Raw genomic sequence first — 15,585 nt, 5'->3', positions numbered from 1 at the left:
GTGTGGCCGCCTCTGACTTAAATAGACACCATCTGCCAATCAAGACACATTGGCCACACCTGCCAGGTGAGCTGAGGGGAACTGGATGGGAAAGGAGGCCAGGCAGCAGCAGGACGTAACAATTACCATCCACTAAAACTGCTATATTGCATGCAACTTACTATTGACATGGTTGAATTCCAAATTAATTCCATTTAGTTATTAGGCTGCCAGAAGTTAGAAGCCATAGAAAGGCCATATGCAAACAAAAACTAAGCTTTCTGAGTATTTGTTTATTCAAGTCATTGTGAATCAGGAGCAAAAGAAAAAAGGACATATGGGAGAAGATTGTTTTCAGACACCAGGTGGGTCACGAGCCCCCTGCTCTGCTCCATTCTGATGCATCTGTTTGTAGATGACTGCATAAGATAATTGGAGAAAACTCTTTTTTGAAACTAATAAAGATTTGATTTTGTCATAAAGAACAGAACATCACAACTTATGTTAAGAAATCTTACCATCTTTTACAAACGGGCAGACAGCTGGTTCCATGTGCAGCAGGTTTATTAGTTCAGTAAAGAACTAAGCACAGCTAAAAGTCCACAAAGCTAAATCGGGGTCAGACAGGCAGAGGTCAATCATCCATGAGATCATCCAAGATGAGAGTAGAGATGTCAGAGTCCAGGTGAGGGTCAGGGCAGGCAGCAGGCAATCAGAGATGAAGCAGAAGATCAGAAACAGAAGATCAGATCCAGATAGAAACGCTCAGTAATGCAGGCAGGATGGTACAAACAATACTTCGCACTGAGGGAGGCTCTGAGCAGTGCTTAAGTGTCCTGTAGGTGATGAGCAGATGAGAGTCAACATGCATGGGACTGTGTGCTGGGGTTGCTGGAGATGTAGTGCAGTCAGTACTCTGGAAAGCTGTTTTTGTGGAGACCCCTAATGGGTCAAGGCGAAAGGTGAACGGCAACATTGGCAGTTTTTTTCATTTATAACAAGGTGGAAATTACTTGTATTCTATATTTTTAAGCATATTTTGAGAATTTTTCTCGTATTCAAAACACATCCACACTACGCCTTAACAAAACAAATTTATGATTACAAGTATGAATTTGTGTTGCAGAAGTATTGATTAAAAAAAAAGAATTGATTTAGATAAAATTCAAAACCATGAAAATAATTTAAGGAGACTTTCTGAGGAAATCACAAATTAAAAAGTTTTTAATTACCATATTTTCCGGAGTATAAGTTGCAGGAGCAAAAAATGTCTAACCAAGAAGAAGAAAACCTTATTTAAGTCGCACTTTTAGAAGAAAAGTCTGACGTTTCAGACCAAATCCGCCAAGCAGCGTAGCTAAAAAAAATAAAGAAATAAATACGAAAATACTAATCTTTTGATAAGATAAAATATCCAAGTTTGTTTTGGACGACACTTCTTCTTCTGCCGCTGTCAGTGGCAAATACTTCAGATGCAGCGCCCTCTAGTGGTTGTTAGCGGAAACAATTGCTAAAAGACAACCAGTGTTTACTTGGAAAAATATAAAAATATATGAGCCTATTGATCTCTAAAAAAACACACACACACAAATAAGTCGCTCCTGAGTATAAGTCGCACCCCTTGCTAAACTATGGAAAGAACTGCGACTTATACTCCAGAAAGAAGGTAAACTTGTGCCACAAGGTTCGTCATTTCCTTAGCTGTTTTGTTTCCACATAAGCCGCAAGAAGACGCCATAAGAAGTAAAATCATATTTTCCTTCAGTCTGACTGAGGACGGAGGCTTCACGTCTCTCACATGATGCTCCATCTGCTCACTGACGCTCTCCTCTCCCACATGATGACACGCTCTCATTCAGACATTTAACCCGGCTGATCATCAGTGACGCAAGTCTTTGATTGGAGCTACTAAATAGATTTTTGTTATTTTCTAACCTCAGTCCGTCAGAAGCTCTTCCTTCTGAGATATAATCTCATTTTCGTGGAGAAAAAGTTGTTTCGAAGAATCAGTCTGAATTACTGACACCATCTGTTTTCAATGTTTTAACTTAACCAGCCTGAGTAAACTGCTCCAGGAGGGACAGACTCTCCAGTACTGGGGTTCAGAGTGGAGGTTGCCCAGCATTTGTTAAGAGGAATAAATCTTTGAAAGCATAAACACACACAGCCATGAAGACTTTTTGTGTGTGTGTGAGAGACTGCACGACTTCCATTTCTGTTTACTTTATCATTTTTCTAAACATTTCTATTTGCAGTCCTGCAGCTCTGGTGTATATCTGGACGAGAGGTCGCTGCATCAGATCTATCATGATGTTAGCGGGACCAGCCTCGCATCACGTCACATCACACAGGGCATCTGGGCCGTAAAAAGGTAAAGGAAGTTTTGAAAAAAAGGAAAAAGTGACACGATGAAGGAGTGATGCGGGCAGGAAGTGAAAATAAAGAAGAGTGGGAGGGAAACGGAGACATCTTTAAAACCTCACAATGTCTGCTTTCTGTCTGCAGCGCGGTCCATCTCAGACTGCAGAAGGACCTCATTGTGTAAATGAGGCTCTTCTGCCTGAAGCTGAGGAGTGGGGGGGCAGCGAGTGGCACGACCATGCTGTGAAGCTCAACAGGAAGCCGACTTATCAAGGTCACTCCCCCGTGACCTCGGTTTCCTGCTCAGCAGAAAGGCCGTTTGTGCTATCACTCTGTGGTTCTGAAACTCCACTTTCATGGTCCTGACCTTTATTCCAGTGCTGGTCCTCATCTGCATTTTCTCTCCTCCTGGAGCAGGACTCAGACCTCCTCTTTCCATATCTCTGTGTGGCGGGAGTTCATCCAACCATGAACGGTGGGCTTTCTTCCCTGCTTGTGTCTGACAGATTCATGTGTCTAAATGTTCTGGTCCAGACAGAGGTTCTGTTGGCTCTGTGGCTTTGAAGGACAGTCACATGACCCTTCTGTTTGGACTAATGAAGCTAAAATGATCAGCCTTTACTTTTTTAATTGATTTATTTTTAAATTGTTTATCTCAACCAGTCAAAAACAAGAATGTAGAATACAATCAGCAGATGTTTACATAGACATAAATAAATAGGCATCAAATTATAGATTGCTTGAAAAGGAGTGGGAGGAAGCGAACTTATATAATCACACTCCGACTTGACCTTACCATTGTCAGGAACCAACGCTCTGTCTCCCCCTCTGGTCATCAGCAGGAGCCATTTCCTGAGTACTGACTGCACCACATCTCCCAGCAACCACAGCACACCGTGTCTGGATGTCTCCACACTTAACTCTAGTCAGTCAGTCAACCACAGGACATTTAAGCACTGCTCAGACCACACTCGGTGCGAAGTATTGTTGGCTCCATTTAGCCTGCATACCGAGCATTTCTCCTGAGCCGACTTCGTCTTTGATTCTGCTTGTTTGCCTCCGACCCTTGCCTGGATCCTGATCTGGTTTCTCCCTGATGCTCCTGTGCTCGTTGCTGACTCTGATTTAGATTACTGGACTTTTAGCTGTGTTAATAAACCTGTTGTAGACCTGCCACGATTAGTCGTCACTTTCTATGATATGGAGTCAGAGTGTAGTAAAGTTGAACAAAGTTGTGAGCGTTCAGCACCAAAAAATGCTTTACATCCACTTTGTGCATGACTGATTAGTCGACTAATCGGAAAAAATAATCTGTGATTAGTTGACTATTAAACTAATGGTTTGTGGCAGCACTGACCAGCTGCACTTGGAACCAGCCGTCTGGCTCTTCTGAGACAACCATTTCTTTTACATGAATTATCAATATCGGTTCATAGCTTCTAATCAGAGATTTATACCCAACCAACACAGCTACAGGTCATTAAATTCATTAAATATCAATAGATAACATGACTTTTCTGAATTTACCATAGCATCAATGATCGGAATTCAAAAAGGTCAAAAAATAAAAAGCAGTCTATTTATAGAATTTGCATGTTTCATGAAAACATGAAAAGCAATGGGGGTATCTTCAGAGCTCCACATATCAATCCATCATACCAGGGAAGTGGTTTTCATTTCAAAAATGAGTTCCCTGATCGAATGAGAGGTGGCTTGAGCCGTTCCTTCCCTCCTCCAGAGGTAAACAAGGCGACGGTGTGTGCAGCGAGGGAGTGGGAATGCTTGCGTTTGGCAGTGAAAGTGTGTGTTTGACTAGGCCGGGCTGCTGGATTTGGTGTCTCGGCTTTGTGAGCACAGAGGGTCATGTGCCTGTGAATGGACTCGGAAAGCCCAGGGACGCTCTCACTTGCATATTTCAACAGCAAAAGCACAGAGGAATGTGGAGAATTTGTGGCTTTGGCATCTTCCCCACTCTTTGGAGAGTGTTGCCCTGCAAAGAGCTGGAGCTGCACAATAGAAATGCTTCCACTAAAACATGTTGTTTAAATGATATATTGTTTTTCCTTTACAACAAGCACACCTCGTTGAAGACGTTGCTCTTCAAACACACGAAAGAAAACGGAAAAACCAACGTCTGCAGAGAAGTTAATGTTTTTTCCATCCTCGTTCCTGGACTCTTTTCTTGCGTTTTTTCCACGGCAGAGTGGAGAGAAATCACGTCTTCTTGCTGCAGTGCTGCAGGCTGCTGCTGGCAGCACACGCTCGCAGAGGCCTGTGCACGTGTCGATGAGCTAGATGTGTGTGAACTGGGACACAAGCTCAGACAAGTCACAGACAAGCTGCTGCAGACAAGTCACATTTACAACACATCCTCACCAGGAATCGAGGGCAAATAAGACATCACCTGCTGAAGGGGTTTGTTAGTACGTGCCTGAAAATCCTGAGAATTCTTCTTTTGTTTATTAAGCAAAATTATGACATGGAAACAAGCACCTTTTGCTAAAAAAATCATGCACAGGCAATATCATTTTCTTTTTTGCAATTTGATTTATTAAAAAAGTCAATAAAACTCTTTAAAAAAGAAAAACAAAATGAAGAAAAGAAGAATTCCAGCGAACATGCATGTTACCCTACACAGGAGGAAGTTTGTTTCTGTCTCTGAACACTTTAGATTAGTGCTGCCACAAACGATTATTTTAATATTCGACTAATCGGGTCATGGGCAAAGTGAATGTAGAGCACACCTCTTAACCATCATTAGCTTTAAACTAACTAAAAATTAAATCATAGCATTACCTGTGAAAATACTAGTGTGAATGCTGTAAGCTGAATTTGGTCGCTGAAGATGCTGAAATTGATAGCCTAAAACACTGAAGCTGATAGGCAGCTAAAAATATTAGCTAAATGTGTTATTAGCCAAAAAACATGTAGCTGAAATACAAACTAAACACCAAATTAGCCTAAAAAACTGAAAAAAATCCTAAATTAGCCAAAAAAAACCTATCATGTAGCTAAAATATTAGCTAAACTCCAAACTAGCCTAAAAAACTGAAACATTTCTAAATTTGCCGAAGCAACTAGCATGTAGCTGAATTATTAGCAAAACTCCAAAATAGCTAGCATGCAATGAAAATATTAGCTAAACTGCAGACTAGCCTAAAAACTGAAAAATTCCTAAACTAGCCAAAATAGCTAGCATGTAGCTGAAGTATTAACTAAACACCAAAATAGCCTAAAAAATTGAAAAAAATCCTAAATTAGCCAAGAAACCAGCATGTAGCTGAGATATTAGCTAAACTCAAAGTTAGCCTAAAAAACTGACAAATTCCTAAACTAGCCAAAGTAGCTAGCCTGTAGCTGAAGTATTAGCTAAACTCTAAAATAGCCTAAAAACTGAAACATTTCTAAATTTGCCAAAACAACTAGCATGTAGCTGAATTATTAGCAAAACTCCAAAATAGCTAGCATGTAGCAACAATATTAGCTAAGCTTCAAAGTAGCCTAAAAACTTTAATAAATGCCAAAATAGTCCATAAAGCTAGCATAATGTCATCATAACTTTCAACTTTACTAGACTCTGACTCCATATAATATAAAGTAACAACTAATCGATCATTAAATTAGTCGTTGATTAGTCGACTAATCGTGGCAGCTCTACTTTAAATGTAAAACATATATGAGTTTTCTCATTCTGACGGATTCCAAAAGATACATCCTCATTTCATGTTCTGCTGGTCGGTGATAAAAACATCCCAAAGTCTCTAATGAGGCAGTTTTCTTTATTTTTGGCTTTCCCCTTAAAGCCATGTGTTATGCTGAGCAGAGGAAGTGGGGTCTGACCCGGGGGGCCCGGTGTGACCATGAGAACCAAAGCAAGGTCTTCTGGGATATATAGCCTGTGTCATCTCCACTGTTATGATTCCCATGAACCTAATGGTTCGGTTTATGGCTAACAGCAGAAAACAGCTGTGATCTCTAAATAAAGCTGGTTTGATGATGTCCTGATGCTTCGCCGTCCGACTGCAGCTGAAGGACGCTGAAGACTGATGTCTGAATCTGTCACAAAAGCAGACGCCAGGTTACAAAAAGGTCATTAGAAAGTCATTCTGGAGGGTGAAACTGGCTGTGCAGCTTGTTTTAACTCTGCTGCAGTTTCTCATCAGGGAAATCTCTGAGAAAACGCTGCAGAGGATAGATCTGCTGCAGATGTGGAAGATAAAGTCACAGAAATGAGGAATTTGAAGAGAGCACATTTTCTGTTAAAACTAAAAACGTTAATTCATGGGATTAATGAACCAGAATTAATCACACCTCAAAGAGCAACAGTGGTGCAGTCCTCCACAGCGTGCATTAAAACACTTTCTTTTTCCCACTTATTCTATGGTTATTTACAAAAGAGATAAATATTTAATCGTCTTTAGTACTTTAATCTTGTTATTTTTTGGTTTAGATCGCTTTTTCACGTAAAGCTCGACTGCAGCGGCAAAGAAAAGCGATTTATATAAATGCTGGTCTTCATAAGTTAAATAAAGCATCATTTCGAGAGAAAGTTCTCCTCTTAATGCTTATTTTGGTCTGATGAAAGAAAATGTTTGTGCAGTGATATAGAACAGTGAACGAAACTTTTTTTTTAGGTCTGCAGGTTCATTTCTTTATGTCCATGTGTCAACATTTCTGTTTTCTTGGAGTAATACTTACATAAAAATCTTTAGAGTTCTGCTGATCTTACTGTTGATGTGTTTATAATTACACTTCTGAGTTAACACTTGATTAATTGAAAAATTTCCGTCAATAAAAATGAAGAAAACATTTCCCTCTGGCCTGTTTTTGTTCAAAAGCTGCAAATTGTCATCAAAATTTTGATGAATCACAACACAAAAGTGTGATTAATCTGATATTTTCAATCAATTGACAGCCTAAATTGAAAATGAATGTTCTAAATGTACAGTTTTGTGTGTAAATTTCATTTTTTGATAATAAGTGGTCAGCAAATACTGTAAAAAAATAACGATTAATTGCGAATAATTTTTCCCCAGGTTTGCGATTAACTAGTTAATTTTTTTTAATCGACTAGTTAAAAGACATAAGAAGACAATTCCTGTGAGTCTGGTGTGAACACCACCGGCTGGATGCTCTTTCATGGGATCAGTGTCTCTTCAGCGAACGCTGTTCTGATTCACACCTCCCTCTGATGGCGGCCGGCATCACGGTTCGTCAGAACGCGATAATGATCTGAACCCGGTGTGGTAAATCACGGCATCATGGGAAACCTCCAGGTCAGAGTGCCCTGAGGAGCAGGGTTGGGAAACGCTTTGACATACATGAACGTCAAACTCTGGTTCTGACTCAACCTTCAGCTGAAGTCTCAAAACTTCCCACAATTCCACTGTCATTGCTCGATAGTGAAACTGCCGTGTGAGAAACAGCTTCTTTTACCGCCTGACGGTGACGGGGCGCTTTCACTTTCCCCATGAAACCGTTCCGTAGAGTTCATCAGAACGCAGCTCCCCACTGAGTCAGTCTGGATCTGATCCAAAACAGATCATTCAGGCCCAAAAAGTCAGCACGCCGCTCCTGTTCTCGCCTTCGAGTCGGACCTAAAGACCTTCAAACTGAGGAATCACAGCATCAAAATAACACGACTCTTCACATTTTGAGCTAAAATGAGTTAAAGAGAAAACAAAACTCCTTCCTTGACTAAAGGGCTCAAAGAAACAACTTTAGACAAAAGAATTTAAAGTTTTTTACATCATTTCGGAGGAATTTTGGTCAATTCGTCTCTGCTTTTGTGAAATGACCCCATTATTATTATGTTTGCATGAATTCTGATTTGGTGTGAATAGTTCGACTTCCTTTAAACAGCTCCGAACTGATGCACAGAAAATGTGGCTTTGGTTGTGATGGTCCAAAAGACTTTCAGTTGTTCAGAGAACCGACTGAATCCGGTAAACGGTTCTGACTTACAGTATGTGGCGCTTTTCTACCAGCTTTATAACTCGAGAGTTTTACAGTCACAGTCCCATTCACTACGGTGGCCAACATGGCTCACATTAATGTAAAAAAACCACAACACTACGAGAAAAGCCGAAAACACGTGTTGTGGCGTTTGAAGTCGTGCTTCAACTTTTGTCGTCGTGCTTCTGCTTTTGTCGTCATGCTTCGACTTTTATCATTGTCTTTTGGTTTTTGTTGTCATGCTTCGGTTTATGTCATCGTGCTTCAGCTTTTGTCGTGTTGTGGCTTTTGTCATTGTGCTTCGGCTTTTGTCGTTTTGTTTTGACTTTTGTCGTTGTGTTGTACCTTTTGTCGTTGTGTTGTAACTTTTGTCATTGTGCTTGGCTTTTGTCGTGCTGCTGCTTTTGTTGTTATGTTGTGACATTTGTCATTTAGCTTTGGGTTTTTTTGTTGTATTTCGCATTTTGTCATTGTGCTTTGGGTTTTGTCATTGTGACTTTTGTTGTTGTGCTTAAGCTTTTGTCGTGTTGTTGGCTACTGTCGTTGTGTTGTGGCTTTTGTCCTGGTGTTGTGGCTTTTGTCGTTGTGTTGTTGGATATTGTCGTTGTGTTGTTGGATATTGCTGTTGTGTTGTTGGATATTGTCGTTGTGTTGTTGGATATTGTCGTTGTGTTGTGGCTTTTGTCGTTGTGTTGTTGGATATTGTCGTTGTGTTGTGGCTTTTGTCGTTGTGTTGTTGGATATTGTTGTTGTGTTGTTGGATATTGTCGTTGTGTTGTGGCTATTGTCGTTGTGTTGTTGGATATTGTCGTTGTGTTGTGGCTTTTTGTTGTTGTGTTGTTGGATATTGTCGTTGTGTTGTGGCTATTGTCGTTGTGTTGTGGATATTGACGTTGTGTTGTGTCTTTTGTCCTTGTGTTGTGGCTTTTGTCGTTGTGTTGTTGGATATTGTCGTTGTGTTGTGGCTATTGTCGTTGTGTTGTTGGATATTGTCGTTGTGTTGTTGGATATTGTCGTTGTGTTGTGGTTATTGACGTTGTGTTGTGGCTTTTGTCGTTGTGTTGTTGGATATTGTCGTTGTGCTTTGGGTTTTGTCGTTATTTTGTGAAATGTATTATTTAGCATTGGGTTTTGTCATTGTATTTCGTGTTTTGTCATTGTGACATTTGTTGTTTTGCTTTAACTTTTGTCGTTGTTTGTGTCTTTTGTGTTCCGTGTCCATCACTGTGATTCCCACTCTGATACTGAACGCTGACTCTCACCTTTAACCACCAGAATAATTGAGGCTCAGTGTTTACGCCGACACAAAGGTGAGCAGGACAGGAATTGAGCTGTTCTGATTGGTCGGCCACTCCACCTCAGCATCTCATGAGGCAGAAACCCCAGAAGTCACCAGGGTTTTCGGTGGGTTTGCTTTCCTGTCTCGAGTCGGTTCCGTCCTCAGCAGGTCACCACATTCCAGCAGGAGACCTGAACAAACACCGAGTGTTTTATTACCTCCGTATCCTCGGCCTGGTTGGTGAGTCTGGCTGCAGATGTGAGGCCTGACAAACTCCTGCCTTATCTGTGCAGCTCCTGCGGCTGCACCCCCACCCCCCAGGATGACTACAAGAAACTTTTAATTCTTGCTTTCCTTCATTTTTGTTGCTGAGTCGAGATTAAAACGAACCGTTTTAGGTTAGCTGGTCCTGAAACAAGAGTGGCGTTAAATGAGGCGGGCGGTGAGCGGCTACGCTTCACGGAGCAAATGGTAGAGTAAACTTCTGCTCCGTCTACCACCAGATGCTCGGCTCCTGCACCCGACTGCCCGCCCTCACGGGGAGTGAGCTCATCTGGCACACGGCGCCGTGTTGACACAGTCTGCTGCTGGCCTGGGAATACTTCACTTCCAGCTTTGCCAAAACTCCAACATCTTTGGACCGATTTGGAACAAAATCCTCCGCAGATTCAGTTAAGATCATTTTATTGTTTCTATTCAAGTTAAAGTTTCTAAGATCCAAATGAGTCAAATTAAATGAAACAGACGAGTCCACGTTCAGTACAAACTTCCTTTAATCAGTCCTTCAGTGGGGAGTCATTGTGTCCTCCAATAGTATCAGTCAACAAGTTTTAAAATATTTATACAAAATATATAAAAACATGGCTTATATGGAGCAGGGGTCCCCAAACTTCTTCTTGTGAGGGCCACATTACTGTGTTCTTCTCTGATGGGGGGCCGGAGTCGGTTTGTAGGACAACAGAAAAAGTGTAACAATAAACGTAAACATTTATGGTTTTCCAGAAAGCTACACAGCCAAATTTTAAATAATTCATTTCTGTAAGCTTTATAGAAAAAATGATACTAAAACATTTTAAAAACAATATTTATAGCATTACCTGTGATATATTATTAGCTGAAGATGCTTAAATTGATAGCTAAAAACACTGAAGCTGATAGCTGAAAACGATGAAATTGATAGCTGAAAAAGCAGCACCTAAAATAGCTAAAATATTAGCAAAGTGCCAATTTTTTTTTTTTTTGCCAAATTAGCCAAAAATTAAAAAAAATCCCGATTTAGCCAAAACAGCTAGCATGTAGCTGAAATATTAGCTGAATGCCAAATTAGCCAAAAAAACTCAAAAATTCTAAACTAGCCAAAATAGTTAGCATGTAGCTATAATATTAGCTAAACTTCAAATTAGCCTATAAAAATGAAAAAAGCCTAAATCAGCCAAAACTGCTAGCATGCAGCTGAAACATTCGCTAAATGCCAAATTAACCTAAAAAAACCAGAAAAAATGTCAAATTTAACCAAAACAGTTTGGGGGCCGGGCCGAATGGGGAGGAGGGCCGGATCCGGCCCGCGGGCCGTAGTTGGGGGACCCCTGACATAGAACAATAATTATGAGAACGTTTTCCTTCCCAACATAAAAATAAAGTTCGTGAGGATTCTTCAGGCTCAGACATAACCGATGATGTCTTTGCATATTATGGGCTGCCGGCTGCCCGACTTCATGACGGTGGTGAAGTGGTAGAAGTCTGAATCCAGCTGGTGTATCCCTGAATGGGACTGGTGGAAGAAGGGCACCTTTCCCTGCGATGCCACGACGGGGCAGGACAGGCGGTTGGGAGCGTTGGCCGTCCTGTTGACCCCGGAAGAGTCTTTGGATCGCATCCGCACTCGGCTCTCCACGTTCTTAGAAAAGCCAAAGAGTTTTCTCCTCATGTTCACGAAGAAACCTCTTCCCTGTCGCTGTCCGGCGTTCGGCTTCAGCTCTGCGGGTTCGGGACAGTCGGGCAAATCCATCCAGTTCTGTATGAGGTCTGCAAAGCTGTTGTCGCCGAGGACCAGCGGTTGGCGGTTGCGCCCTCTGGTCAGCAGAGAGTTTGTCCAGTCCTCCTGGTCGCTGACTTCAAACGATGTCCACGTTTCCAGGCAGGCATCGGACGTGGACTTGGGTCGGACGCGTCCGCTCTGCCCCCGGTTCATCCGCGCACACGCGGAGGAGGACACCCGCACATTCCGAGTCCTCCTGAGAACGATCCCGTCGTCTTTCCAGGACGCCTCTGAGTAGCCCGAGTCGCACTCCAAGCTCTTCTGGCTGCTGGGACAGCGAAGGCCCAACCGGCTGCTGGCGTCGTCCTCGTCCTCCTCGTCTTCCTCCTCCAGGGGACTCGCCAGGCAGCAGGCGGAGTCGTAGGTGGCGATGCTGGCGTCCGATATCCGCTGGCGCGCACGCTGCTCTCTCTGCAGGGCCCGCTGCTGACAGGCGCGCGCCACTGCGGAGTGACGCGCCAAGGCGGGGAGCTGGGGTCCGAGCGGGGCGAGGGGGTGCCGCGCCGCCGGGCAGCTTTTCCGCAGCTGCTTTAGGTCCTGCAGGGACCTCATCATGTACCGCATCTGCTCTCGCAAGCAGTCGCCCGAGTCACGTAAGCAGAGCTGGAGACACACAAAAAGAGGAATGTCATTAATTGGTAGGATGACTGGAAACTTCTGCTGCCATCAAACCGCGCAGGATGTATGTAACGACAGGGAGGCGTGCTCAGACCTGCAGCGAGCACGTTCCTTTCTCCTGCTCTAATCTGAAAGGCCGGCTTGATGTTCATATTGTTCAACACAAAGCGTATTTATCTGTCCGTTAATTTACTTTGGGGAACGCCCAAACCTTGTTAAGGCGGAAGGCTTTAAAGCCCCCCCGACATTTTTTATTTAAAAAAAATAACATTCTTATAACTGTTTTAATTATGATTATGAAGTTTTGAACCAAAATCCCACAACTTAAATATCTTTAAAAGCCATTTTTAAGCTGAAAAAGCTGCAGCTGATAGCTAGCTAAAATATTAGCGAAGTGCAGAATTGGTCAAAAAAACCCTGCAAATTAGCCAAAACAGCTAGCATGTAGCTGAAATATTAGCTAAATTTCAAAATATGCTAAAAAAAAAAGAAAAAAAGTGGAAACGGTTAGCATTAGACTAAAATATCAGGTAAACTCTAAATTATCCTAAAAAATGAAAAAAGTCTAAAGTACCCAAAACAGTTAGCATGTAGCTGAAATATTAGCTAAATACAAAATTAGCCTAAAAAAGGAAAAATGCCAAATGTGGAGGAGGGCCAGATCCGGCCCGCGGGCCGTAGTTTGAGCACCCTTGATATAGAACAAAAATACATTTTTCATGTTGATCTGAATCCTCTGTTTCCAAAATCTCCTCTGAGGGGGCGTGGCTTTTGAACCCCCTGTCTGATTATGATAGTGTCTCGCTAACGTAAATCTTCATTTAAATGTCCATCAATATCAGTGAATGGTTCTGATCCGGATGTCAGGCGGACAGAACTTCCTCCAGAATCCTGATTCTTTCTCCTTCCAGTTCACCAAAGACTCGGTACCCAACCTAGTGCTGGAACCCTAACCTTAGCCTGGTACTGGTTCAGGTACAGTACTGCATGGGTTTGAGTACCGGTGTGCTGGACCGGTTCTGGTTTGCAGGAGGTTGGGGACCCTTGATTGATGATTTCTTATTTATTTTTTCTCTTTCATAAGAAAAAAATGCCACAAATACATGTTAAAAACTAAAAAAAAACAGGATTTTGATCAGAGGGTGACTTTAAGCCTCCAGACAGATGTTCCTATCAGACGATGAGACAAACTGACATCTGTAGTCGATCAGAATGTCAGCTGCTGTGTGTCCAGATTTAGCTGCTGCAACATAAACTCATCAAAATCCTCCTGTTTCTTCTCTGATTGGTCAGGAGCTCCCAGAGCTCAAGACTTCATGATCCAGAGATCGAGTTACTGAGGGTCTGACCAACGCTCCACACTGAACTGTAGAGATCACAACATGGATCCAGAAACATATTTAAAAGAGCAGAAAGACTCCAATCTACAGTTTAATTCCTTCCATTTTTGTTCAAATGCAGCAACAAAACTCCAACAGAACTTCAGGATTCTGCATGCATGTGATCATTTACTGCAGCAAACAATCCAGATTTCTGCAGCTAAAAGCTCAAATATCCAACTATTTACAAGCACAAAATAATCCACATAAATGTCAGACCAATGCATGCAATCCTACTCAACAATTATTGCAAAAAAGTGTGTAAGAGATAAAGAAAACTCACCATTTCTTTTCCTTTCATCTGAAAATGTCTGCGAAACAAACCAACAAAAAGAAAGAATTGACTTTAGAAGAACTAAATCTGAGGTCTGCTCCCATCCGAGTCTCTCGGTTCTCCTGATGATCCTGTGAGGAGAACATCCGCCTGCTCTCCTCTTCTACGGAGCCGCGGCAGCGGCAGCCAATCACAGCCGGCTGCGTATGAATGAGCCAATCAGAGCGCAGCTCATTTGAAAATGCAAACCAGGAAAAAAAATCCCCACTGAATTCGGTCTAAATACATTTGATTTGATGTATTTAAACAAAATAAAATGGCACATAAATATAATGTTTTTTTAGGTCATTTTATTGATTCAGTTACATTATGTGTTTATGTTTTTTGATTTACTGTAACTTTTCAACCATTAACAGGATAATCCCAGCAGATTTTGAAGGAGAAAAGCCTTTTTTTCCTTCAAAATCTGCTGGAGTTATCCTGTTAATGGTTGAAAAGTTACAGCATGTTAAAGATTTTGTGTTCAATCGTCAGAAGGAAGTTACTAATTGAATCAATTCAAATCATTATTAGAGCTATCAATAACAATTTCCAGAATTTATTCGATTCCCCTTTTTTTTGTTTTTCTTGATTCCTCCGATCCACTAAATTCAGTTTGATTCAATTAAATTTGGAGTTTACACGTTTATTCACCTTTTTTATTTATTATTTATTAATATTATTTTTTTAATGGATTCTCAAACAGAGAAGCTCCAACAAATGTTCTGTCTCTCTTGGAGGACATTTCAGTTTGGCCACTAGGTGGCGATCGCGCTATGACATTACACTTTTTTCAAGAAGAATAAGTAAAGAATTAGCAAAAAATATATATGTTTTAGACCACAAATGGTTATTAAAAAAATATAACCTTAAAATTGTTTGGAAAATGAATGTTCATTTAATCAACCATTTATGTTCACATCGACCTAGCGTTAGCATTAGCCTATGGAGCTAAATTAAGGCCAATATTATTAATATAGAATACATATATATATATATATATATATATATATATATATATATGTTTACCCAAAAAAATGTAAATGTCCAAAACTTTATGCTATTCTAAAATAAGTAATTTTTTTCTAAAATATATTTATTTTGTATGCAATAAAATTTTGCGTTTTTTACACCCGTCTTTAGACAACTTCAGACCATAATAGTTCAGACCAAACAGACATTTTCTGACTAACTATCCAAATTCCAGGTCATTGAATAAAGTCACCACCCTCATCCATTTTGATTGGTTCTTCGTGTTAGCCCCGCCCCACTGCGCCACAACGGGGGCCAAAAATTTTGAGTTTTTAAACCTAAAAATCAGAACATTTGAAGCTGTAAAATAATTACGTTTATTTTAGAAAAGCCAAAAGTTTCAGACATTTAATTATTTATTTGTTTTGGCCAAAAAACAATATTTTTTTTTACAATTTGTTTTATTTGGGTTTCAAACAATGTTGGCCCCAATTTAGCTCCATACTAGCCATCCTATGGGAAATTCCATTTTACGTTAGCATCAAGCTAGCAGACTTTCGCTTTATGTGCTTATGTGTTTATGGATCGATTACTGATCTAGATTAGATCGATTTAGATCAATTGATCGGTTTTATAAACCCAGCCCTCACCATTATAAAATCATTAAACAAAGAAAATAAATGAATTACAC

The 15,585-nt window shown here is 40.9% G+C and overlaps 1 protein-coding gene across 1 annotated transcript; it reads right to left on the bottom strand.

The window, feature by feature from the left end:
- Positions 1-11,031: 11,031 nt before the first annotated feature.
- Positions 11,032-14,028, bottom strand: LOC112144556 (PAK4-inhibitor inka2). The gene is made up of 2 exons (XM_024269133.2): positions 13,893-14,028; positions 11,032-12,215 (listed from the first exon to the last, which is right to left on the bottom strand). Exons 1-2 carry the CDS (start codon positions 13,908-13,910, stop codon positions 11,235-11,237), a joined length of 999 nt encoding a protein of 332 aa, XP_024124901.1. The 5' UTR covers positions 13,911-14,028; the 3' UTR covers positions 11,032-11,234.
- Positions 14,029-15,585: the final 1,557 nt, after the last annotated feature.

This window comes from Oryzias melastigma, linkage group LG5 (assembly GCF_002922805.2).
Source record: "Oryzias melastigma strain HK-1 linkage group LG5, ASM292280v2, whole genome shotgun sequence".
Lineage (NCBI taxonomy): Eukaryota > Metazoa > Chordata > Actinopteri > Beloniformes > Adrianichthyidae > Oryzias > Oryzias melastigma.
Note: the sequence above shows the minus strand (reverse complement) of the source record. Positions and strands in the feature narration are given on the sequence as shown.